Source organism: Rhinichthys klamathensis, unplaced genomic scaffold, assembly GCF_029890125.1.
Source record: "Rhinichthys klamathensis goyatoka isolate OS25496 unplaced genomic scaffold, OSU_Roscu_1.1 h1tg000406l_1, whole genome shotgun sequence".
Lineage (NCBI taxonomy): Eukaryota > Metazoa > Chordata > Actinopteri > Cypriniformes > Leuciscidae > Rhinichthys > Rhinichthys klamathensis.
In genome coordinates, this window is record NW_026606907.1 from 67,149 (window position 1) to 93,552 (window position 26,404).

The window sequence follows — 26,404 nt, forward strand, 5'->3', positions numbered from 1 at the left end:
AAAAGTTATATTAGGCTTTTCACCATGTTAAGGGTCAATATTACATTTTAGTCAAATAACACACACACAAAAAAATATGTATTTATTAAAAAAAAATTGTTTCACTCTTCATCATTATTAGTACAGCCTCCCTCACACTTGCACAATGTGGAACAGCGAAGTCCAGCTCGGTGGCACTTACAGTTGCCCTTACAGGCAACCACACAGCCACAGTTGAGGAGGAGTGAGCATCCCTTGCTGACATCTTCCAGATCTGTCCAATATGGCACCCAGACTTTGGTTCTGTCATTCCATTCCCAACCCCACTCACTGGGGTCTGGAATCTCTGGAGTTTTGGAGAGGGACTGCTTCCAGACAAAAGCTGCAGTGTGCAGGGCACGCTTCCCATGCTGGAATAAGGCATGATGGGTTGGGGGGATTGAATCCAGGGACTTGAGGCCATTAGTGAAAAGAAGCTTACAGGCTTCATTGACTGACTTGACACCGCAGTTCTTACTATACACTCACCTAAAGATTATTAGGAACACCATACTAATACTGTGTTTGACCCCCTTTCGCCTTCAGAAGAACTGCCTTAATTCTACGTGGCATTGATTCAACAAGGTGCTGAAAGCATTCTTTAGAAATGTTGGCCCGTATTGATAGGATAGCATCTTGCAGTTGATGGAGATTTGTGGGATGCACATCCAGGGCACGAAGCTCCCGTTCCACCACATCCCAAAGATGCTCTATTGGGTTGAGATCTGGTGACTGTGGGGGCCATTTTAGTACAGTGAACTCATTGTCATGTTGAAGAAACCAATTTGAAATGATTCGAGCTTTGTGACATGGTGCATTATCCTGCTGGAAGTAGCCATCAGAGGATGGGTACATGGTGGCCATAAAGGGATGGACATGGTCAGAAACAATGCTCAGGTGGGCCGTGGCATTTAAACGATGCCCAATTGGCACTAAGGGGCCTAAAGTGTGCCAAGAAAACATCCCCCACACCATTACACCACCACCACCAGCCTGCACAGTGGTAACAAGGCATGATGGATCCATGTTCTCATTCTGTTTACGCCAAATTCTGACTCTACCATCTGAATGTCTCAATAGAAATCCAGACTCATCAGACCAGGCAACATTTTTCCAGTCTTCAACTGTCCAATTTTTGTGAGCTCTTGCAAATTGTAGCCTCGTTTTTCCTATTTGTAGTGGAGATGAGTGGTACCCGGTGGGGTCTTCTGCTGTTGTAGCCCATCCGCCTCAAGGTTGTGCGTGTTGTGGCTTCACAAATGCTTTGCTGCATACCTCGGTTGTAACGAGTGGTTATTTCAGTCAAAGTTGCTCTTCTATCAGCTTGAATCAGTCGGCCCATTCTCCTCTGACCTCTAGCATCAACAAGGCATTTTCGCCCACAGGACTGCCGCATACTGGATGTTTTTCCCTTTTCACACCATTCTTTGTAGACCCTAGAAATGGCTGTGCGTGAAAATACCAGTAACTGAGCAGATTGTGAAATACTTAGACCGGCCCGTCTGGCACCAACAACCATGCCACGCTCAAAATTGCTTAAATCACTTTTCTTTCCCATTCTGACATTCAGTTTGAAGTTCAGGAGACTGTCTTGACCAGGACCACACCCCTAAATGCATTGAAGCAACTGCCATGTGATTGGTTGATTAGATAATTGCATTAATGAGAAATTGAACAGGTGTTCCTAATAATCCTTGTGAGTGTACATTAGTACAGTCCAGCATTCGAGAACTTGCATGTGCACTAATTCCAGTGTGAGGCTGGTTGGGTCTTGGGTGATCACAATGAGGGTGTCGGGGACTTCTGGGTAAGCTGCCCACGCATTCCATGCAGTTTTTTTGCCAATTCCATACATTGCTGATATAACGTCACATCCTTTGAACGCGTGGAAGAGGGGCAGTGATTGTGCAAGTGTGAGGGAGGCTGTACTAATAATGATGAAGAGTGATTTTTTTTTACTGTGGCACAGTTTTGAATTTGTGTTCATTTAAAGCCTCAACAATGGTCCTTTTGGTCACAGCATGTGATTTTTGACACTATAGTGATAGTGTCCTGTCCAATCAACAAAGAAAAGCATACATTGGAGGTAAAAATATGGGTCTAAAGGCCGGAATAATATTTCAATGTCAAGAGTCACGTCTACAGTATTCCCCAGACACCTGATCAGAGTCACGTCTACAGTAATCCAGACATCTGATCAGAGTCACGTCTACAGTAATCCAGACATCTGATCAGAGTCACGTCTACAGTAATCCCCAGACATCTGATCAGAGTCAGGTCTACAGTAATCCAGACATCTGATCAGTCACGTCTACAGTAATCCAGACATCTGATCAGAGTCATGTCTACAGTAATCCAGACATCCGATCAGAGTCACGTCTACAGTAATCCAGACATCTGATCAGAGTCACGTCTACAGTAATCCAGACATCTGATCAGAGTCACGTCTACAGTAATCCAGACATCTGATCAGAGTCACGTCTACAGTAATCCCCAGACATCTGATCAGTAAACCTACCCATCACAGAAAACTTTTTTTTACCAGGTACACACACACACACACACACACACACACACACACACACACACACACACACACACACACACACACACACACACACACACACACACACACACACACACACACACACACACACACACACACACACACACACAGACATGCACACACACACAATCCAGACAGACAGACATGCACACGTACACACACACACACACACACACACACACACACTAACAAAGATGTATTATATTTAGTTATCTGTTTTGGAAATTGCAAATTAGTTATAAAATCTATATTTTCAGTATAGATGTACTAAACAAATCACTGATTAAACATTCTATGATATTGTATTATGAAATGTATTAAAATAAACAAAAACAGATGTAAATTAGAAAGTTTAATGTTCAGAACATTATGAAAGGCAACTGCTTTATAAGAAAGGTAAATAAAGAATAAAAAGTTAAAAAGTTACATTGAAATTGTGGATCTTTTAACAAGTCACAGAAAATATGATGAAATGTTTAAAAAACGTCTCGGTTACGTATGTAACCCTCGTTCCCTGAGTACAGGGAGTTCCCTGACGAATTGGGATCACGCTAGGGAGCCTAATTACCTCTGATAGAATTAAAAATGAGCCAATAAAAATTGGCATGCAATCTTTGCATTCCGCGAGCCGTCTACAAACGCGGATATAAAAGCGGAAGTAAAACATTGCATAGATGCTTTTCGCTGAGGAGCCGAACAGAGTCCAGCCCTCCGCGAAGGTACAGCAACATGGCGAAGGGACGACACGTCTCCGTTCCCTGTACTCAGGGAACGAGGGTTACATACGTAACCGAGACGTTCCCTTTCGTCCTGGGAACTCCAACGTGTCGTCGGGGAGTTCCCTGACAAATTGGGATCCCTAACAAAACGCCATGGTGCTGGCCCCTTCCAGCGCCCAGCTAAGCTACCCAAAGCAGTTTCACAAATTACAGGAGCTAGCAAGGGAGTCACACTGCTGTTCCGCAAGACCCACACAGTGGATTGGATAACACTGGGAAAGCGTGCCCAACCCGTAAAAAGGGGAAGGGAACGCTGCGGAAGCCAGATGCCTGCGGAAGGCCTGGAATACACATATGTACTAGCCCAGGGGGATAGTGAAACATATGGCAGTCCCTGAGGTAGTCCCCTCCAGCGTACTCAACAGGGACGACAGAACGAGTCTGTCAAGGGGAAGACACGGCTGGACTGCACGTGGCATAATGGGTCACCGAAGAGACCACTGGACATAACACCCAGTCTACACAACAACTCCCTTAGAGGTAGTAGACCTGGCGCCGGCGGTCCGCCACGCCTGGCACCGAAGGGGTGATGAAGGAACTCACGAGGCTAACCAACGTAGGGCGCCAACGGAGCGAAAGACGCACATATCCGGCTGAGGCACGGAGTGGCGTAGCAAGCCGATACAACCTATTCCCTCGCACCACTGGCCGTAGCGAGTACTCGGGAGAAAACAGGTTCCACACGTAGGCTATAGAACCTAGCGAACGTGTTCGGTGTCGCCCAGCCCACAGCTCTACAAATGTCTGTCAGCGAGGCGCCTTGAGCCAACGCCCAGGAGGCGGCAACACCTCTCGTAGAGTGAGCACGCAACCTGGGAGGACAAGGCTCACCCGTAGCTTCATACGCTTGGGTGATAGCATCCACTAACCAGTGAGCTAACCTCTACTTGGAGACGGCCTTCCCCTTCTGCTGGCCTCCGTAACAGACAAAGAGCTGATCTGAGGTCCTGAAGCTTTGCGTTCTGTCAGTGTAAACCCGCAGGGCGCTAGGGCTGTGTCTGCCTCCTCCTGGGGCAGCGCTTGCAGGCTCACTACCTGATCCACGAAGGGAGTGGTAGGAACCTTGGGCACATATCCGAGCCGGGGTCTCAATATCACACGAGAAAGCCCGGCCCGAACTCTAGGCACGATTCGTCGACCGAAAAAGCCTGCAGCTCCCCGACCCTCTTAAAAGAGGCCAATGCCAACAGGAGCGCTGTCTTAATGGACAGGATATTCAGCTCCACTGTCAGCAAAGGCTCAAAGGGAGGACTTTGAAGAGCTCTCAGTACCAGAGCTAGGTCCCAAGAGGGTACAGAGTGCAAAACACGAGGTGGATTTAACCTCCTAGCATCCTTAAGGAATCTGATGATCAGGTCGTGCTTCCCTACGGACTTACCTTCTACTACATCGTGATGTGCGGCTATTGCGGCAACATACACTTTGAGGGTGGAGGGAGACAGCCTTCGCTCCAACCCATCTTGTAGGAAGGAAAGCACGACTCTGATCGGGCAAGTTCGGGGGTGCTCCTGGTGGGAGGAACACCACTCGACGAATAGGTTCCACTTCAACGCATAGCGGTGCCTCGTAGACGGGGCTCTAGCAGAAGTGACAGTGCGGGGTTACTTTGACCCGGAACGTGCCGCTCTGCCACGCCCACCTCGGGACTCGATTGTGAAGCCAGTGCTAGAGCGGTCTCATATGTAACAGGCCGAGCCGCGTTACTGCGGCTGCGGCTGCCATATGCCCCAGGAGCCTCTGAAATTGTTTCAGTGGAACCGCTGTCCTGCCTCGAAAAGACCTGAGGCAGGTGAGCACTGACTGGACGCGCTCCTCCGTGAGACGCGCAGTCTGGGCGACCGAGTCCAACTCCATACTGAGATAAGAGATCCTCTGCACGGGGCAGAGTTTGCTCTTGTCCCAGTTGACCTGAAGCCCCAACCGGCTGAGGTGCCGTAGCACCATGTCCCTGTGATCGCACAACACATCTCGCGAGTGAGCCAGAATGAGCCGGTCGTCGAGATAGTTGAGAAAGCGAACGCGTTGTTCTCTCATGGGAACAATGGCCGCCTCCGCGACTTTCGTGAAGACACGGGGCGACAGGGCCAGCCCGAAGGGTAGGACCTTGTACTGATATGCTCGACCCTCGAAAGCAAACCGTAGAAACCGTAGAAACCGTAGAAACTGTGACGAGGAAGAATCGAGACTTGAAAGTACGGGTCCTTCAGGTCGATCGCTGCAAACCAATCCTGGGGACGGATGCACTCGAAAATGCGCTTCTGCGTGAGCATTTTGAACGGGAGTTTGTGCAGGGCCCGATTCAAAACTCGCAGATCCAGGATTGGCTGTAACCCACCGCCTTTCTTGGGTACAATGAAGTAGGGGCTGTAAAACCCGGACCTCATCTCGGCAGGAGGGACCGGCTCGATCGCGTCCTTCGCCGGCAGGACATCGATCTCTTTCCGCAGGACAGGGGCACCCACTGACCGCACACGGGTGAGGTGGATGCCCCTGGATGCCCCTGAACCTGGGAGGCCGGCGTGCAAACTGAATTGCATAGCCGAACCGAATGGTGCGGATGAGCCATCAGGGCGGACCCGGAAACGCTAGCCAGGCTTCCAGGTACCGACCCAATAAGCCCACCCGAACCACTGGCGTACCCACGGAGGGGCAGCGAGGTGGAAGGCCGGGACCCAGCTCCAGTGGCAATTTAGCCGCTGGAAGCGGGGTCTGGGCGGTCCACCGTGGGGCAGACGGCAGAGAGAGCTCGTAGGCTTTCTGCTGCGGGCTGCCCCGTGGCGAGGGGAGGGGAAGAGACGAGGCACGAGGCCCTGCCTCCTCGTGAACTGGTCTCTGCCCCTCTGGGCCCAGCCGCCGACCGGAGCGACGCAACCGGGGTAGCGTCGCTGCTATCTGCAGACTGGGAAGAGAGGAACGAGAGCGATGCTGCTCGCAGACAGCATCCACCGTCGTTCGGACCCTCTTGGGTGGAGGAGACTGAATGCCCGTTAGTCTCGACCGAGGATGACGTGGAGGAGGAAGAGGAGACTGCTCTTTTTCTTTGGGTACCGCTGACCGGGTGGTCAGCGACGGAACAGAACGAAACAAAATATTCTCCCGCCGGCCCTCCCCCGGGGGAAGGAGGTGCAGGGGCACCCTCCTGAGCAGCTCCGGAATCCTCTACCATGTCGCCCGTCTCAGGAACGCTTTCCTCCCTTCCTTTATGGGAAGGGGCCGGGGGCGTGTGAGTGGGCTGGGCCGCCCTCTTGCGACCAGACTTCCTCACTCCAGGGGTGGTAGGCTGCGCTGCGCTGGAGGAGGAGCTGGCGCTTGAGGGCGACCTCGGCGACGGGAAGCAGCCGGAGCTTGTACAGCCACAGGAGACGGACCCGCAGCAGGCCGCCCCCTATGCAGGACATGCCGCACAGCCTCCGACTGCTTCTGGGCGGTGGAGAACTCCTGGGCCAAGTTTTCCACTGCGTCGCCGAAGAGGCCACCCTGGGATACGGGGAAGTTGAGAAGTTTGTTCTTCTCCGCTTCCCTCAGATCTGCCAGGGTCAGCCACAGGTGGCGCTCCTGGACCACCAAAGTGGACATCGCCCGACCCAGCGAAGGTGCGGCAACTTTCGTCGCCCGTAGGCCGAAGTCCGTCGCCGCACGCAGCTCCTGCAGCAAAGCTGGGTTCGGGACCACCCGCCTGCAAGTCACGGAGTGCTCCAGCCTGATGGACTTGGAGCAACGCCATGGCATGCAGGGCGGAAGAGGCGTCTCCACACGCCATGTAGGCATTCCCGGTCAGACCAGGGGAAAACCCACAGGCGCGGGAGGGGAGTAAAGGGGCACCCCGCCAGGAGGAAGCGGTCCTCGGACACAGCTGCATCGCGATAGACCGCTCCACTGGGGGGATTCCCTCGTACCCGTGCGCCGCTCCGCTGTCCAGAGTGGTAAGAAAGGAGGAGCGAGGTTGTCTCCGCCTGTACGCCAGAGGCGCCGACCAAGACTTCCTCAACTCTTCATGCACTTCCGGGAAGAAAGGGACCGGAGCGGGTCGTGTGGCAACAGCACGGCCCGCTCCAAGACACCAATCATCCAACCGCTAACGCTCGGGACCCGCCGGAGGGTTCCATGCGAGCCCGACATTCGCGGCCGCCCGTTCGAGCATAGCGGCCATTTCCGGATCTGGCTCAGCCTGAACCACCACACCCGAAGGGGGCAGTCCCGCCGAGTCATCACCAGAAGATGACCGCTCTTCCTCCGATGCCGCAATCGACATCTAATCCACAGGTGGCGCCCCGAAGGAGACAACCGGAACCGCCCGACGGGGCTCCGGGCGTTCCACCGGAAGCGCCGATGGCAGCGTGCAACTAGAGGTGTGAGGCGCCCGACAGGATCTTTCACCTGTCGCGTTTCTCACAGTAATCCTCATTCGCTCACCAACAGGAATCACCGAAGTAGCCGTCCGCTGAACTGAACCAGCAGACGAACTAGACCGGAGATTCTCTGAAGGGACTCCCCTGTGTTTCAGGGATCTCAGTCTCGAACGTAGCATCGCTACGTAGTCATATTCCCGCAATGAGAACATGACTCGTCCACCAACGCTGCCTCAACGTGCGCTAAGCCCAGACACGTGATGCAGTGTTTGTGGCCATCAGTCTGAGGGAGAAGTCGACCGCATCCAGAAACGCACGAGTGTGACGACATCCTGAAAAGGACGTGAACACACCGTGGAGCTCTTTTAGAAGGAAAAAAAATAAAATAAAAAATGAATAAGAAGAAGCACTCTGAAGCGTCGAAGCACCGAGGGATCAGCGCGGCAGACACTTCCGGGTGAAACTGCAAGCCCTCGTGCTGCACTCAGTGGCGTTGATCACACAAGCGCCGTCACACCAGCAGCCATCAGAAGTCTTCTTCCACTAGCTCGTTTCTCTTCCAAAGGTAAGGAACAGCAGCACCAAGACACTACTGAGAGGCTCCGAAGAAAAAAGCGTCTGTGCAATGTTTTACTTCCGCTTTTATATCCGCGTTTGTAGGCATCTCACGGAATGCAAAGATTGGATGCCAATTTTTATTGGCTCGTTTTTAATTCTATCAGAGGTAATTAGGCTCCCTAGTGTGATCCCAATTCGTCAGGGAACTCCTCCACGACATGTTGGAGTTCCCAGGACGAAAGGGAACAGTACATTTATGATAATCTGTTGTGCGATTAGTACTAAAAAGTTTTATTATGTGAAAACCAATAAAATAAAATAAAAACAATTTAAAAATGTAAATATAATAAACCATCTGGCTGTACATTATCCTTTAGATAACAATGAATACAGCAATGTAAAGATGACAGAGATATAATAAATGTAAAATAATGGTCAGCAAATGTAAAAATAAATTATGAATAAATGATTAATGAATTATAAAGATGTAAAAGACAAATACAACGTGAGTGATGCTAGCAAGAGACAGAATGTATTGCTTGCTAGGAGAGAAGCGTCATTACATTGCACGTCTTCTCCTTCGCAGTCACACACACTTGCTTGAATGGTGCTTTCCTGATCAAATCCACCCTGATCAATAACTTTCAGGACAACATTGTAGTCACCCTGCTCCAATGCAGTCTTTGGTGTCAGAAAGACACCCGTTGCTAAAATGGGCACATTATAATAGTTAGACATGTATAGCAAGACAGCAAGATATTTTAATGTGTAACGTATGAAAGAATGATTCATTTCTCTTTAAAACATTAGTAATTGCTCACATGTGCCATTCATCGAGGTGGACCAATTTTTACTGGTTTCTCCGTGGGTCTCAACTCTAAAAGGACCAGCGAAAGGAGGTCCATCTTTGTCCGATATAGAGAGAAGCACTGGGGCTGAACCACGATTGCACATTCGTATATTCCTTTCATTGATGACAGGAGCGTTGTCATTTACATCCTCCAATTCAATAACCAGGGTTCCTGTGCCAGTTGCTGGAGCGTCACCTGCACACAAGCACAGACATCAGAAAAAGGCCAGCAAGAATTATCCTCTTAAAAAGAAACACAAATTACCATCATTATCCAACGCCAAAATGATAGCTCTGTATTTGCCATCTTTGACTGAGGGAGATTCTCTATCCATGAGGCTCTTGACTTTAATAACTCCAGTGTCTGGAGCAACACTCAGCCAGCCGGCAGGATCACTGCCAATCTTATACCTGGAAGGAACCAAACAGGTTAAAACTAGAAATGTTCAGCAAGAACAACTTAAATCTGGCCTGGAAGTTTAAAAACATTTGAAGTTCAAAGGATATACAGGCATGCTATGATTTGAATTTTGTGAATGAAGAATTGACATTGCAGGGATATAAGCCTTAATAGGTAGACTGTTGCTAAGGTGGTTCTCAGTGGTTACTAGTGCTAGTGAGGCTGTTTTAAAAAAAAAAATCATTAATCATCAAGTCTATCAATGGAAGACTATGTGATTTTTTATTGTTCTACAAGATCTGAATCTCTAGAGAAATCAGTCAGAATTTTCAAATGGAATATTTGGGGGTTAAATAACAATATTATTATAACAATAAATTGGGGGTTTGATTGAGAGGGGAAAATGAATTGCAACATTTCTTACGTTATCTTCTGTGCTTTTGCAGTGTCTGGATCAATGGCTTTATAAGTAACCAATTCACTATCAACTTTTACATCTTCAGGTTTGAAGATAACCTTCTCCTTTGGATTAAACTCCGGAGGCTCATTCACATCTTCTACATTCACCGTGACTGTGGCAGTGGAAGTGGCCAAAGAACCGACAAATGGATCATCGTTCTCAACAATCACAGACAGAATGAATTGCTTGTTCTTCTCAAAGTCCAGGGGCTGAATGGAAAAAAAAGTGTCTTTTACTAAAGGAACATGATCACAACTAATTGCCTGTGGAAACACATGAGCAACACACAGTACCTTTACAGTGGTGATGATGCCCTCTAGCTGGCTGGGTCCAGTACTGACACTGAAAAACCCACTCTTGTCACCGTCAATGATCTTATATTTGGTTGACCAGGCAGGAGATCCCTCTTCATCTCCATCAGTAACTGTAAGTCTGGCCACTTCAGCTCCTACTTTATTCTCTGGGACAGATACAGTGTGCTAAAACAAAGAGATGAATGGTGTAAATAAGTATTAATAAAGTTAAAATGCTTATAACAGCCTGAATGTATTAATATACATTACCGTGGTTTGCACAAACTGAGGTGCGTTATCATTGCTGTCAGTCACAGTAATAACAGCTGTGCCGGTGGATCCATAACCTCTTCCTTCCAGGTCAGTTGCCGTAATTAACACAGTATATCTGGACCATTTCTGAAAGAGAAGATGTTTTCAGGTGAGAGTTTGTTTACATGAAATCATTCTTCGCCACTGCGAGATCCATTCATCATTTCTCACCTCTCTGTCCAAGCCTAAAGCATTCACACGAATTCCTCCGGTAACAGGGTTGATTATAAACAGGTTTGGTTTTGGCAATTCTGGATCTTGCTTGACGATTGCGTAACTGACAACACCATTGTAAGTGTCTGGATCATCTGCATCAGTGGCTGTGACTGTCATAAACTCATGACCTTCAGTGAGAGAAGAATAAAGACTGATTCGGTGGTAAAACTGAAGAGGCATTTGAAAAATATAAAACTGCTAAAAACCATTTCATTGAGAAACGGCATCATACACCTACCTATAACAGAAGCTTCAGCAACATTTCCATTTAATGGATTTTGTGTAAAAACAGGCTTATTATCATTTTGGTCCTGCACATTTACAATCATTTCCATTGGAGTTTCCTTGATATCCGCACCAACTGCAACAGCATAAGCAATAAGCTAAAGACGAGAAGAAATATGGGCATGTTAAGAGACAAATATCTGAGGTTGTTTGAAAACACAAATAAATTAGATTTGTATTTTTATTCCATGTCTTTTATCTTTGACACGTATATTTGCAAGTGTAGTTATGACTTAATTTTTAGTTAAAATAAAAATTACAAGTATAAGTATGATAAGTAAATTGTGTGTCAAGCTATTTCACAGGGCCTTTTATCGGATTCTTTATACTTTTATTTTAGCTTTCAAAGTATTAAGTACGAGCAGACAATCCAATGCTGAAATGCACTAAAAATCATCTTACTCTGTATGAAGCTTTTATTTCTCTGTCGAGTGGGCGAGTCACAAACAGATTCCCTGTTAATCTTTCTATAGTAAAAGTCCCCTTAGGATCCAGATCCGCTCCTTCACCTGTGATCCTGTATTGCATCTGAGCTTCCTTAGAATAGTCCGACTTTATCTAAATACAGAAATCAATAAGAGAACAAAGTCAATAACAGACAAACCTCTCTCGATCATCTAATTTTGAACTTTCCCTTCATGACTTTCTCTCACCTGGTGCATTTTCTCTGGGAAAGGACCTCTGCTATTCTCAGCTATATTAAATGGAGGAATAACCCAACCTCTCTTTGCTTCTCTCTTTGCTCTCTTTAAATCCATTGTAGACATTGGAAGTGTTAGAACCAGATCATCAGAGGGAGATTCAATGTTAGTAAAAGACACTAAGCAACTATTTTTTTATTGACAATTAAACACAGCACACAAACCATCAAATATTTAGATAATTGTATCTTTAGAATCAGAATGAAGCTTATTGCCAAGTATGCTTACAACACAAGGAGTTTGTCTTCATGACAGAAGCTTTCAGTGCACAGACAGAAAGACAGCGACAAGACACAGATAATAAAAATAAAATAAGTGAATAAAAATAATATATATGAAAATCAGTGTGTCGCGTAAACACGTTAGGCATTCGATTAACTTCAAAATCCTTAACACTTTAAAATAATTTAATGCAATTAACGAGAGAAAAAAAAGACAAAAGTATGTGAAGCTGTGTCATTAAAGTCATTTTCGTCACACAGTTAGATCACACTGCGCATCTATGAGTATCTGTAACCCTGGTTGGAGGAAATTTCTATTCTAACTCTTTATCCCGATTCTGCATCTCTGTTTGCAATCAGATCATTTTAAGCTGTTAAACTCTGTGAAAGTCTTCAGTGGTCCAGTAATCAAATTCATTCAAACATTCAGTCCAAAACAGCGCTAATGTAAAGAAGGCCAGGCTGATTACACCAGAGATACCAGAGACTCACATTGCGTTTTTAGTGTATCGTGTCATTTAACTTATTTTAAGTCGATGTACCATCACAAGGGTCTTGGAAATATATTATGAAGGTTGAAAAACTACATAGTGTTACTTTAAAGGCACAATATGTAAGAATTTTGTAATAAAATATCCAAAAAATCACTTGCACAGTGTGATATATTTCCTGCAGTTGTGTACTTACAATATCCCAAAAGTCTCCAAAGATTTTTTATTTCAGAGAAATTCACATTTTAAATAAGTGGCCGTCCAGGAAAAAAATGTCGCCTGTCAATGACGCAATATCCGCGCTATCCTCGGTTTCCGTTCATACTGCCATAGCCATGACGTAACCATGGCGACAGACGTGGACAACTGCGCAGTGCGTAACGTTTAGCGGCACCAGAGCCCGTCATTCTCTGGCGGCACGCAGTTCTTGTTTCGTTCAAACATAGACCATCCATGGCAAGCAGACTTTGGGACAAACAAGGAAACTAAAATGAGGATCAATATCAGCGTGGCGTTTTTGAGATGTCGAGAGCTCCACGTCCGCGACTAACTTGGACTCGACAGAGCTTCACGAGTCACGACTTGACAGCTTTACTAGACAGGTGAGCAAATGTACATAAAACAAATCAATGTTTTATAACGTTAGCTCAACATGATGAAATGTTAGAATATGGTCAGTATGTTATTCTAATGTTGATCTAGCTTACTGCTAGTTTCGTATAGCAAACGAACTAACACGTAGTTTAACATTATAACTTTCAACACACATTTAAATGCCGTTTAGTGTGATAGTGTGACGTTAGACCAAGTGAAGTAGCGCTGCGTTACCTCACACGTTTAATTCGTCTAATAAACTGACCTGTGTGAGTAATCCAGCACTCGCGGGTAGTTCGGTAGAATTAAATATCCTTATTCCTTTATATCCGCGGGACTCGCGTGTGATATCTGTCTCTTTAGCAATCGCGACCTGCTTCATACCACTGTAATGTTAAAAAAACATGAATGTTTGCACTCATCCATAAACATTATTAGATCCATCAGCTTGACAGCAAGTCCCATCATTCAGCTCATCACTGCGTCATCGACCGACGCCTTTGTTATTGTTGGAAACTGCGCCCTCTTGTGGCGAAGAATTCTTACATATTGTGCCCTTAATGTTTTGTGTGTAAATAAAATTGAAATTATGTGAGACCCAATTTCCACTGTAATGTAAAAACAACATAAAGACAGTATATTTTTAATAATTCTTTTTAACAGCATCTTTTTATGAATGAAGGCCAGTATCACTGATATTATTATAGCTACTGATGTCTTGATGAAAAGTATTTTCCCCCCCAAATTTGAAACATTTATTAGGCTTCAAAAATATAACAACTTTTAATTTAAGTGAACTTTAAACAATCCTCACATAAACCCATAATAAATGTCATATTTACCGGTGCGCTTCCTGTCTAACAGGTACGAAATATACAGAAATTGAATAAGGTTATCAAATAGTCTGCACTGCATAAATTATAAATTATATATAGATTAATCCTTATTAAAGCTACAAACGTTCTTTAGACAAGATCAGTGAGTAATTTGCTCTATTCCCCTTTGTTCTTTGGTCAACTTTACTGACAGAGAGAATTGGCTGCTGTCCCTTTAAGATCTGTCGCTGATGACAGGATCTTTCGCATTTAATTTTCTCATTTACTCTTGACGTTCATTTAAGATTTTATTTTACTTATTTATGACTGTTTTTGTGAGGATACAATTGACAAAACGGACATTTTGGCATAAATGTGTGTGTTATTATTCAAGCGTGAAAGAGAACTGGATTCTGGCGCGCTGTCTGTGAATGTTCTGAAGCACACGCACACGACGCACAGACAGCGCGCCAGAATCCAGTTCTCTTTCACGCTTGAATAAGCGCGATACCTGTTTATTAGAACTTTCAGTGAGCTATGAGTTTAGAGTGTGGACTATGGTGTGTGGACGCGACGTACGTGGACGCGGACGCGCGCATCGGCACAGACTATCTCCTGCTCCTCCGTGGCGATGACGGCGTGCGGTTAAAAAAATCATAACAAACGAACTTGAAAGTGGGGGGGACACAAACGGGATTTTGAAAAGTGGGGGGGACATGTCCCCCCTGTCCCCATAGGAAATTACGCCCGTGCAGTGACATAAAGAAATGGTGGAATCCGACTTGTCCCGTAGATGGTCTGCTTGCACGCATTAACCTTTAACCTTTGCACCAGCAGATCCATTTCCTCGCTAGAGAAGCGTTCAGTATTTCAGCTTGCAAATTCCTCCATGCTGGCTTTTAAAGATAATGGAAGATGACACTCTGATTGGTTTATTGCATGTCATGCCCAAAACATTACTCAGTAAGAGAATAGAGACAACCCTTTTAGACCATGCACCGGGAGTGTCGATCATTTTTCCTGTCGTTTAACTAGCAAAAGTGGATTCGGACTTCCGCCGTGCGCTTTGGACCATGCGCTTAGATCGTTAAAAATAGCGCCCAACGACTGCAGAGTAGAACTGCAGAATCAGGTCGAACGTCCTCAGGTCATCTGAAACCTTCAGGAGCTTGACTGAGGGGTATTTGGTCCTGCAGTCGTTGTTGTACAGGGAGACGAGCAGTGGGGACACATCCCTGGGGGTGCCAGTACTGATTGTACAGCTGAAGTCCACAAATAGGATCCTCACATAAGTTCCCGGTCTGTCAAGATGTTGCCGGATGTAGTGCAGTCCCATGTTGACTGCATCATCCACAAGGGTTCTGTGAGGTCCTCAGGTAGGCCAACACCAGTCTTTAAAATTAATTCATGACCGTTGTCAGATGTTAAAACAACTGGTCTGTAGTCATTCAGTCATGTGATTTTGGAATTTATTTTGGATGGGGATGATGGTGGGACATTTGAAGCATGAAGGGACCTTTGCACAGCTCCAGTGATCTGGTAAAGATCTTTTTGAAGTAACATCGTGGTAGTTGCATGTACTGTCAATGGAGGGACAGAGAGCTCTCGGATTTCATCTAAGATATCTTCTCTTGTGTTTCGATTATGAACAAAAGTCTTACAGGTTTGGAACGACATGAGGGTGAGTGGGTGAACTAACCATTTACTAGTTGTCATTGTTTATCAAGCACATTTTCTATCCAATTCCTATAGCCGGAAAGAAGACAAGGAGTGTAATGGTGAATGGTGGTGGACGGGTAGGGATGCAAAACAGAGGAAGAGATAGAAGAGGCCAATAACATAGGCACATTTCCGATGAAATAAAGGCCACTATTGTGGGTTAGGGTTAGGGTTAATCCCTTACGGTAACGCTGGGTAAACACAGAAATGAGGGAGACCTGGATCCAAAGTCAGAGTAAGATTTAATGAAAATAAGAGTCAAAATAATAATAAAAACACCAGGGAACACGAGGCGCAGAACTGAGAACACCAAACAAACAGCCATACAAGGACAAGACCTGACAATCAACACAGGAAACACTGAGGTTTATATACACAAGATAACAAGAAGCTAATGAGGAACAGGTGTTAGTAATACTAATGAATCACTATGGCAACAAACAAGACAGCAATGGAAACAATAGCAAACAGGTCAGGCTTGTACTGTACTGACAGCAGTTTTTTCAAGGAACTTGTTTGTACCTGTGGAGAGGAGATGTTCATGACCGTGTCCATGTGATGGTCCTCATGATGATGATGGACACGCTCAACTCTGACAGACACCGTGTGCTTCTTTCCACTGGATTCCCAAGCGTCCACAGAAAACACCTTGTGGCCTTCATGAAGAGTCACTTGTCTCTTCAGGGTTACGGTCCCATCCATGTCCACATCAAAACACCTGTCAGCGGACTGGAAGAGCGTTCTTGTTCTTCCATCGCATGCATTAAAAATCACTGTCAGAAAAAGAGATTCAATTGGCACATATGTAAACCTGGTTCCCAGAGTTGGGAAGTTACAATATTTATTGCTATGGTTTCAAAACTGGTCCAGAGAACCGTAACATTTTACGGTTATTAGTACTGATTACAGAAATATTGGAATCGTGACACTAGTCTGCAACATATAAAATCACACCAATTCATTGACTGTGTTAGCGCCACCTTCTGAGATGTCACATCACTGTTGCCTCAAAAAGATGCATCTGTGCCATCAGATTTCTATGAAGGAAGTCATAGCAGTCAGGGAAGGATATGCATTGATCTAGAAGACCCAATCAGGGAGCGAATGTGGGCAGCCACCCCTTCATTTTCAAAAGTCTCCATTTTTGTCCATCTACTGAAACGCAACCCCAGAGTTTTCAAATTAAAACGGTGTCTGCAGCGTTTCCATTTCCAAGGGTCAAAAACTCTGGAGTAGTGTTGACCCAGGCGTAACCGCAGCAAAAGTTATACGTTTTAAAACAAAAATACACTTGTGTTAGCCTAAGGCTACATAAACAATAACATGGAGACAGACCTGCAAGTTTTGCTTTTTAGCAGCCATTGTGCAGTTAAACTCTGCATTTTATAATACTGCCGCTGCCTACATGTGTTACAGGTCTGCCAGGTTCCTGCACTTACTAATCACGCCGCACTGCCTATCACACGCACTCCCTCTCCCTCTCCTGATCACACACACACACACACACACACACACACACACACACACACACACACACACCTGTACCTCATCATCACCTCCACTATATAAGCACACACTTCACCCCAGTTCATTGTCTGATCTCGTTTCCTTATGAAGTGGACACCTCTCCAGTGACTTCAGGAGGCGATGGAGGGGGCAGAGTGAACCAAATGGGGGACTGGGCTGTCTGGCTCAAAGTGGAGATTATGCCAAATGCCTCAGCCCATACCTTGAGAGAAGATTTGCTCTCAGATTTAACTGACATTTGATATGCCCTTCCCTCAGCGAGAGTAGCTTGCTCTGTGACCAAAGAATAATGCCCTGTGCTGATACCACATCGGGTGCGAACGTATCCCCCACTGGACTTTCTTCATAAACTGTGCCCCAACCTACTGACAAGGCGTCTGTCATAGGCACTTTTATGGGATTGCGTTCTCACGCAAATTTACCTTGTTTAGTAAATCTGGCCCCTAGAGTAAAAAATTGGGGATGTTTCTGTGGTAAAACCGAAGCCTCCTGAATGCTGACCATCGTTTAATGGATAGCACACCCATTTTATCAGGATCAGGAACAACTCATCTGCAATGCAGGTCAGGAAACCTTAGCTACCATCCTCAGGTACAGGCGCTTAAGAGGGTGTGAATGCTCAATCTAGCGAGGCCGGTGACCCCAGTTCTTCTTGGGGGAGTCTGGACAACCCGTTAGGGATTCTGCTAAGAGCTGAAGGGGGATCGAGTCACAGTCAGAACAAACTCTTGACCCCGCCGGGGAAACTTATCGATGACAGCATTCACTGAGTCGCTGAAAAACCCCAACTGAGCAACAGGAGAATCCAGCAGAAAGGACTTCTTTCTCAGGTATCTGTGAGGTTGAACCACAAATGTCTCTCAATCACCACCAACTCTACCATAGAATGGCCAGTGGCATTAGACATATGCTTAGTTAATCAGAGAAGCAAGTCATTTGCTCATTTGAGCTCCTTGACTGCCTCAGGAGTTAAGCAAGCCCCATTCATCCTTATCCTCCATGACATCAGCTTGGTACATCTGCAATAATGCTATAGTATGCAGCGTCACATACATACGCCTGATTATCAGCCATAAAGGACTTACCAATCAGTAGAAAGAACATAATTTCCAACCAAAAGACAAGAAAGCTTCCAGTCTTTGGCATAGTTCCTCGTGTAAACTCCACAGAGAAATACACTTCAAACAGTCCGGCGAGAACAAGAAAGAAATGGAGAAATCCATCTTCTCATTCTCTTTAGCCTCAAGCTCATCATCAGATCCCCAGGATCCTGGGTCATGTCACGCCTCAGAGCCTCAGAACTAGTGTGACAAAAGATGGCTGATTTTCCACTTTTTTCTCATTTACATTGATTATTTAGCCTAATACTGAAAATATTAAAACAAAAACTGTTCAGTTGCTTCAGTGTTTTATTTAAAGAGATTTGTAAACACAGCTTACCTCTTCCTAGTTTTTGTCCTTGGTGAAGTTCATCTCTGTGCACTTTAAAAACCAGCAACTCTGACTGAAAGCCTGGAGTGCATGAAGACTCCTCCGCAGATTCACACAAAAGGACCTAATTTGAAACATATACAATTTTGTAACATTAACCAATTTAGAAATTTATATGTTGATTATTTAATCACTTCCAGCACAACAGCAGCGTATGTGAGCTAAACTGTGGATCATTTTCCATTGTTTTGCCACAAGATGTATTAAATGACTACATCATTCAAATTACATTAATTCTTTTCTCAGTCAGACACAACCCGGATTGTGTTGGAGGGTTATATGTTTGCTCGGAGCATTTTGTTTTGTAAACAAAAACTTTTTTTTGACAGATGAAGCATCATGTCTAGGAAAACTTTCCAATAAAATTTCAATTAATTAGATGCTTCATATGTAAAATGTAAAGTTGCGCATTGCTGGTGCAGAAACTGAAGATATTTTTATGTATTTGTAAATAAAGCGTCACAATCACACACTGGTTACGTGTCCTATTGACTTAACAAAAGTCTTAAAAACACTTGAATCCATATAACGAAAGGAAAAGGCAGAAGCCTGTTAGTTTTGATAAAATCAACCCCTGCAAAATAGAAGCGACTTATAATGTAAAAATAACAGTGTCGGCACCAACAATGCAGACGACATTTTATTTTTCTCTCTTAAACCTTTGGTATTGATTTTTGGTGGATTTTAAGAAGTTCAGCTTTTTAACACTAGCTCTAAACTTCATTAAACATATTAAAGAAAGTGCATTATAATGTCAAATAAAATCAGCTTCTCAAGAAATTAATATATATATATATTCTCTGAACATGATGAGCACTATCAGACACTAATAAAAATAACCAAAGGTTTTGGAACGTGTCCTGGATAAAATCCTACCTTACAGAGGAAAATAATAACTCCCAATCTCCCAATCTTCATTGTCTTGGAAACAAAAGGTCTTGAAATGTCCTTCAGGTACTAATTCCTAGTTGGCTTGTAAGATCTCAATGCTATATAGTTGCTTGAGTTGCGGGGGTTGGGGGGGGGGGGTCTATTCCGTTTGCTGGTCGTTGGGTATAGTTCCTGTTTTGGGTGTGAATGGTGTCAGGTTAAAATGCTCAAAATGTAAAAACTGCTCAAAAAAGTGAGTTGTTGAAAAACAAAAAAGTTTAAACTCAAAACTTAAACTACCTGCATTTGTTAGTGTATGTAAGGTCCAGTATATCAGTTTTTCACAATTTAGAGCAGTATTTTAATAACTTGACTGGAGCCAAAGAGTTCTGTACTCTCTAAAGAAAGCTGTATGTGTTAACATTATAACATCGAGGTCAGTTTCTAGGCTAACATATGTTCAGCTAGAAACCACTAATGGTGACAAAGCAGAAAAAAGAAGAATATTTGCAGGAGTAAAACCTTTACATTATTATACACAATTTAACGTTACAAGCCTATATGCAAAAGATTCTGGTCAAAATAGCAGTTTATTATCTTTTTTTTATTTTCCTGTCAAAGCTGTTTTGAAACAGTCTGTATTAAAGTGCTATACAAATAAAGGTGACTTGACTTTTTTTTTTAAATTGCTAGCAAGACTCATTCAGTACGTAAGTAATCTTTTCAAAAATCTTTAACAGTCTGCATTACCACCCTGATATGATCTTAGCCCAAACTGTTATTCTCATCTTTTTTTTCAACTGCTAACACGCATCAGTCAAAGTTGAAGCCACTGTCAAAACTCAGTGAAACAGAAGTCTGTGAGGACTAAACAGTGAATAATTTTTAATTTCATTTAATGATGTTATCTTCTAAAATCCATAAACCTAGAAATTCCTATACTGTATGTGCAGCACATTTGTCAAACGTTAACACACTACTTTCCAAACTGATAAAACACATGTGAAATAGAATGATAGAACATTTTGTGCATTTCTGCAGTATCTTGAAATATATAGAAAACCGTAGCAGTGAAATATTTACAATAAAATGAACAATCATTCCAAACACTGCAATTTCAGCTGAAAGCCTACTCAAACTGTCATGTTTTAGTCTTGTCTTCTTCTACTACCACTTTTTTCGAAGTACCATTTTCTCTTAGTACAAACTGATCACACTAGTCACTCTTTTAAAACCTCATGCTTATCTCTTGCACTCGATCCGGCTCTGTGTTCACAAATTGCAAACGCTGTCTCACGCACACAAGAGGTGTCAGTGAGGTCAGCAGAGTGTGTTTACCCTGTGGTCTGTCTGGGTCCTAATGCCCCAGTATAGCGATGGGAACACTATGCTGTAAAAAGCATCCTTTGGATGAGACATCAAACCGAGGCCCTTATTATCCACATTAGGGGCTTTTGCACCAGGTTATAGTTCCCGAGAACTAAATTCCCCCTATAGTGCCATTTTCCTGGTGGCATTCACACCGCCAGTAGGAACTGAAGTGACATGAGCCGGCAGAAAGCAACAGCGCAGGATTCAACGATGTCAACAACTGGAGGATGGAGGACACTATGATTAGAGCTGTGCTTTTGTTGTCTGTTGTGGGTTTTGTGATAACAGAGATGGAATGTAGACTTATAAGTTATGCAATTGAAAGAGCAAAAGGAGGGCCATAAGACGAAATCTCCAGCAATCTTGTATTGACATTATTACTGTTATTATTATTATTAGTAGTATGGTTGTTTGTATTTTTCATTAAAGGGGTGGTTGATCATGATATCATTTTTCTAACTGTAATGTTGCTGTTTGAGCATAAACAACATCTGCAAAGTTACGACACTCAAAGATCAAAGCAAAGGGAGAGATTTGCTTTGAAAGAACTCATTTTTTAAGGACTACAACAAACGGCTGGTGGAACTACAGTAGGCTATGTAACACAAATTTAATAGCATGTCACTCTGTAGGCATCTTACACCAGTTCCCACACAAGCGATTTGATAGATTATCATGACAGAATATGCTAATTGAAGACACTCAGGGGACAACAGAGACTAGTTTTACATATTGTAAAAAGGGGTATTATACCACCCCTTTAATATTATGTAAACAGGATGGAATGAGAGGCATGTAGCCAATGACAAAAAGAAAAAAAACTTTCATTTTCATTCAGCACTTTGTGCTTGAACCCCTAAATAGTGCTGTCTATTGCACATGTTTATTGCCCAGTGGGGGCATTTACTATTCATGAACTGATCACTGCCTGAGGAAACAACTCTTCTTGATTCTGGCTGTTCTGGTGCTGTTTGGTCTGTAGCGCCGGCCAAACGGAAACAGTTCAAAGAGGAAGTGGGGTGGATATGAGGGATTATTATGGATATGGGGTGGATATGAGGTCTGTTATTCGCATATCTCGCAAACCGTTAGTCCAATGGATTTCAAACTTGACAGGTGTCTTGCTACGGGCACGAGTAAGTGCAGTGCCGAGTTTGACATTGTTTGGATTAGAAATGCAAAAAATCTAATTGTCACACAGTTATGCAATTTACAGTATCTCTAGCAGGAGGTGGCTGCTGGAAATGGTCAGGGCAAGGATGTCAGGTTTTGGTGAAGGGATGAGGCGAGGACTCAAACACAGAGGTCAATAGGCTTTTAGTAATTAAATAATAGCTTCCTCATAGTGTAAAACAGACTGGAAAAGCACTAGGCAGGACAGAAACAGCAGGACATGAGGGATTCGCTCGATAAGGAACTGGCACAGGACTGAGAAGTAGCAGCAATGACAGCAGCCGCAGCAATAACAGCAGCAATAACCACAGCAGCAGCAGCAATAACTACAGCCGCAGCAATAACAGCAGCCGCAGCAGCAATAATAGCAGCAACAATAGCAGCAGTCGCAACAGAGCAGCCACAGCAATAGCAGCAGCCGCATCAATAGCAGCAAAAACAGCAGCAGCAATAACAGGAACCACAGCAATAGCAGCAATAGCAGTAATAACAGCAGCAGCAGCAGCCACACACTATTAACAGCAGCAGCAATAGCAGCAATATCAGTAATAACAGCAGCCGCAGCAATAACAGCAGCCGCAGCAGTAGCAACAGCAGCAATGACAGCAGCCGCAATGACAGCAGCCGCAGCAGCAATAACAGCAGCAGCAATAACAGCAGCAGCAGGAGTAGCAACAGCAGCAATGACAGCAGCCGCAATGACAGCAGCCGCAGCAGCAATAACAGCAGCAGCAGCAATAACAGCAACCGCAGCAATAACAGCAGCAGCACCAATAACAGCAGCAGCAATAACAGCAGCAGCAGGAGTAGCAACAGCAGCAATGACAGCAGCCGCAATAACAGCAGCAGCAATGACAGAAGCCGCAGCAATAACAGCAGCAATAACCGCAGAAGCAGCAGCAATTACTACAGCCGCAACAATAACAGTAGCCGCAGCAATAACAGCAGCAGCCACAGCAATAACAGCAGCAGCACCAATAACAGCAGCCGCAGCAATAACAGCAGCAGCACCAATAACAGCAGCAGCACCAATAACAGCAGCAGCACCAATAACAGCAGCAGCACCAATAACAGCAGCCGCAGCAATAATAGCAGCTGCAGTAATAACAGCAGAATATATTTGTAGCGACACCGACGGGTATCCGGCCAAAGGTTCGGAATTAGCAAATCCTGGTCAGTGGATTTAAAATTACTGGAAGCTAATTTAATCAACCACAGCTCTATCCTTCTTTTTGGCTGTGACACAAAGAAGTTTTGTTCGGACTTGATTGAGTCACTGACTACAATTCGCACACACGGCAGTTCTCTCTAATGATTAAGTCAAAGAAGACTTTGTTTACCACCAAAAGACATTTGACCAAGAGCCCCGCTTTGACAAGATCACGCGGAGAGCGCCCCGAGGGTTTCCTACGAAGATGCCAAGAAGAGCATTGTCAATTTAAATCCGCACACACAGGATTCCCCGGAGAAAACGCTGACTGAACAATCACATCCACACATACCCGCACACATCCGACCTTCCTGTATGCATGCATATCTAATTAGTTTTGTCTTATTCTATAGATGTAATTTTAACTGTTCTGTAACTTCGAACCTTAAGTTTATTTCTAAAGAAAGATTCTATAACTCTTCCTCTTGCTAGGTCATAAAACTTTATGACTCCCAAAAGGAATTCCAAGGGAAATCACAGCTCCCACTTGAATTCTGATGAAGAAAGAGGAATAGACTCTGCAATCTTATATTGTCTATAAGTATAACCCCTTAAGAAATGCATAAACATGAATTTGATTTTCCTAGGTCATGGTAGCCGGTATTATGGCTTTATAGTCGTGTGAAGGAACATTAAATGCTTATAAAATGCATATCTTATGTAACTCTATATTCCGATAATCTTCATGTGACGTGTCTGATATGTCTGTAATTCGCTCAATCTAACGGAGCCGAATTCCGATAGCATAATGAAGTAAGGTGCATTATTTTACACATTTCATATTTCAGGAGCCGAACGGCTCAAATACAATCTCCTCATGAGTCAGTCAAGTGGGAATCCCCCACAGGACAAAGAGAACTGTGTCCGCTCCAGATCCGCGGACGGTCATGTGTGGTTCGCGCAAACAGAGGCGTGAACCCTCCTCTCCATAAGAGACACAGAAGTTTCTTTGGAACACGAGAGCTTTTTCCTGTGAGAGGTTTCTGGATCCATGGCTCCTTAGGGAGCTTTCTCCGTTTTCTTTAATCTTTCTTTATTTTCGTCTTCAGACTTTCTTACGTTTAGTTTCAGTGAAATGAACGTAATCGGCAACTTCAACCTGAAGGAGACTCTTTGAATCTGCAGCGACCACGCTCGCCCGGAAGAGCTGAGAAAGCACGCACCCGCTCTTAAGGACACACACGCAAGACGCGGTTTCCCTCAGCAACACCAGGAGAACCAAAGACCTTTAAGCCTTCATTCAAACTAACGCGCTTTGCCCGCTCTGAAAGACCACGTGAACGCATGACGCGAGGACAGAGACACACACACATGTTTTCGCTCTCAGCCCACGAGAAATACCCATGCAAGTATCGTAATTCCTATCGATTTAAATGGTTTAAGATCTGTTTGCCCCATTCAGGGGATTTGATCTGTGTGTCTCTCAAGGTTGTCTGTGACTTTTGCCACAAGAAGATCTCTCCAGATCTCCTTACTCTCAACCTCTCTCTCTCTCTCTCTCTCTCTCTCTCTCTCTCTCTCTCTCTCTCTCTCTCTCTCTCTCTCTCTCTCTCTCTCTCTCTCTCTCTCTCTCTCTCTCTCTCTCATTTTTGTCTTCCTCTCTCATCCAATTTATTTCGTGTTTGTAATGTTTTTCGTTTTGTTTGTTTCCGGTGTATACTGTACATATATATATATATATATATATATATATATATATATATATATATTCTGTGTGAATCGTAGTTCAATGTATTATTAGTCCCATTATTAAAGCCATTATATTCCTGATTGCTTTCTGTCTAAAAAAGCTCATAATTTACAAGTCAATGAAATGATTTATCTAGCTACAAAGCTTTACAAGTTGTTACTATTTCAGTAACCTAAATTTTATAAACACAAGAAAATTAATGTTCACGGCCGGAACATTGATATTTCTTGGAGTTTATAAAAAGGGATAACTTCGTTGAGAAGTTGGTAAGTTAATCTTACGGCTGTTTGCTGGACAAACCGATTGTTTGATAACTAAATTAATTCCCTTAAAGTTATCTCATATAATCGATCTGTAATGAGACCATTGATATATGAATGAGGAATTATAATTCGTTATGATTTACAATTCATACATACGATCGATCTGTTTTCAATTTCGATAATTTAACTGTAATATGCAATATATTAATCATACTTCATGATTAATTATTAAAATTCCCTGTAAATAATTTGAGCTAATTAAGGCATATCTCGATGTCGCTACAATATGGTGGAGAATGCGAGCATATTTCAAAAGTTGTTTTATGAGTAAATTAATTTGCAATCTGTTTATATGGTTATTAATAATTTTGTGCACGCACGCTATGGAATTTTGAAACTGTGAGATAAGTCGCAAAGCGAACTCACTCCTAACTGACAGGCAAAAACCCGACGTCAGTCAGTAACGTTACATTTTAACAGCTGCTAAAATATGCATAGACATGTTTTTATCACTGTTAAATGCTGAGTACATTGCAGTATTAATATTACAAATGTCCTGTTTAGAGATGAAGACAACTCTCTGCAGGTGATACATTTTAATATTTTTAAAACCGCCTATTAAGACGAAGAAACCTCTTTTTAGTGCGAGACGTAAATCTGATCAGAGCGAGATTCCTTTGATTCAGTAGTAAAAGGCCTGATATATAATCGTTAGATTAACGATAACTTCTGGTAGAGATTGGCTTAGCTAACCAATTGTAAACCTAACACATTTGAATCATAAGTGCTATATTGATTGTGTGTACGGGAGTCGAACAGCAGACGTACATTCCTGTTGTCCACAATTTACGTGTAGTGCAGCGAAGAAATCCTGCCACACACTTTTGTGAAATATAGCACCAAAAATCCGCCGAGATTTTGAAATAATTGTGATTTTTGCAGACAACTGACACATAGAAACGCACTCAGAGTTAAATCACTCTGAAGCCGAGCGGTCGTAGTTCCGCTGACAAACACTAAAGGCACCCTTTTAGTGCTTGACAGTGCAAGCTACTTTCACCCTATGACTTCATTCAGCGCGAGCAAAATTGCGCCATCGTGTGGACATTAGGAGAAAGAAAGTCTAAGCGTAAAATCACACTGAATGCAATTCCGCTGACAAACACTGGAGGGCAGCCTTCC

The 26,404-nt window shown here is 43.9% G+C and overlaps 1 protein-coding gene across 1 annotated transcript; it reads right to left on the reverse strand.

Moving 5' to 3' along the window:
• Positions 1-7,438: 7,438 nt before the first annotated feature.
• On the reverse strand, positions 7,439-19,563 carry LOC130070408 (cadherin-1-like). Its single transcript, XM_056234785.1, has 14 exons — positions 19,522-19,563; positions 18,595-18,709; positions 16,150-16,400; positions 11,740-11,892; positions 11,489-11,644; positions 11,040-11,184; positions 10,757-10,929; positions 10,544-10,672; positions 10,274-10,459; positions 9,945-10,189; positions 9,386-9,531; positions 9,092-9,316; positions 8,814-8,977; positions 7,439-7,615 (listed from the first exon to the last, which is right to left on the reverse strand). Exons 1-14 carry the CDS (start codon positions 19,561-19,563, stop codon positions 7,439-7,441), a joined length of 2,307 nt encoding a protein of 768 aa, XP_056090760.1.
• Positions 19,564-26,404: the final 6,841 nt, after the last annotated feature.

Coding starts and splice junctions, on each gene's coding strand:
- LOC130070408 (XM_056234785.1), bottom strand. CDS start 19,563: ATGAAGATTGGGAGATTGGGAGTTATTATTTTCCTCTGTAAG. Junction 18,710..19,521: donor TTATTATTTTCCTCTGTAAG/GTAGGATTTTAT, acceptor GTTTCAAATTAG/GTCCTTTTGTGTGAATCTGC. Junction 11,185..11,488: donor AAATAAAAGCTTCATACAGA/GTAAGATGATTT, acceptor TCTCGTCTTTAG/CTTATTGCTTATGCTGTTGC.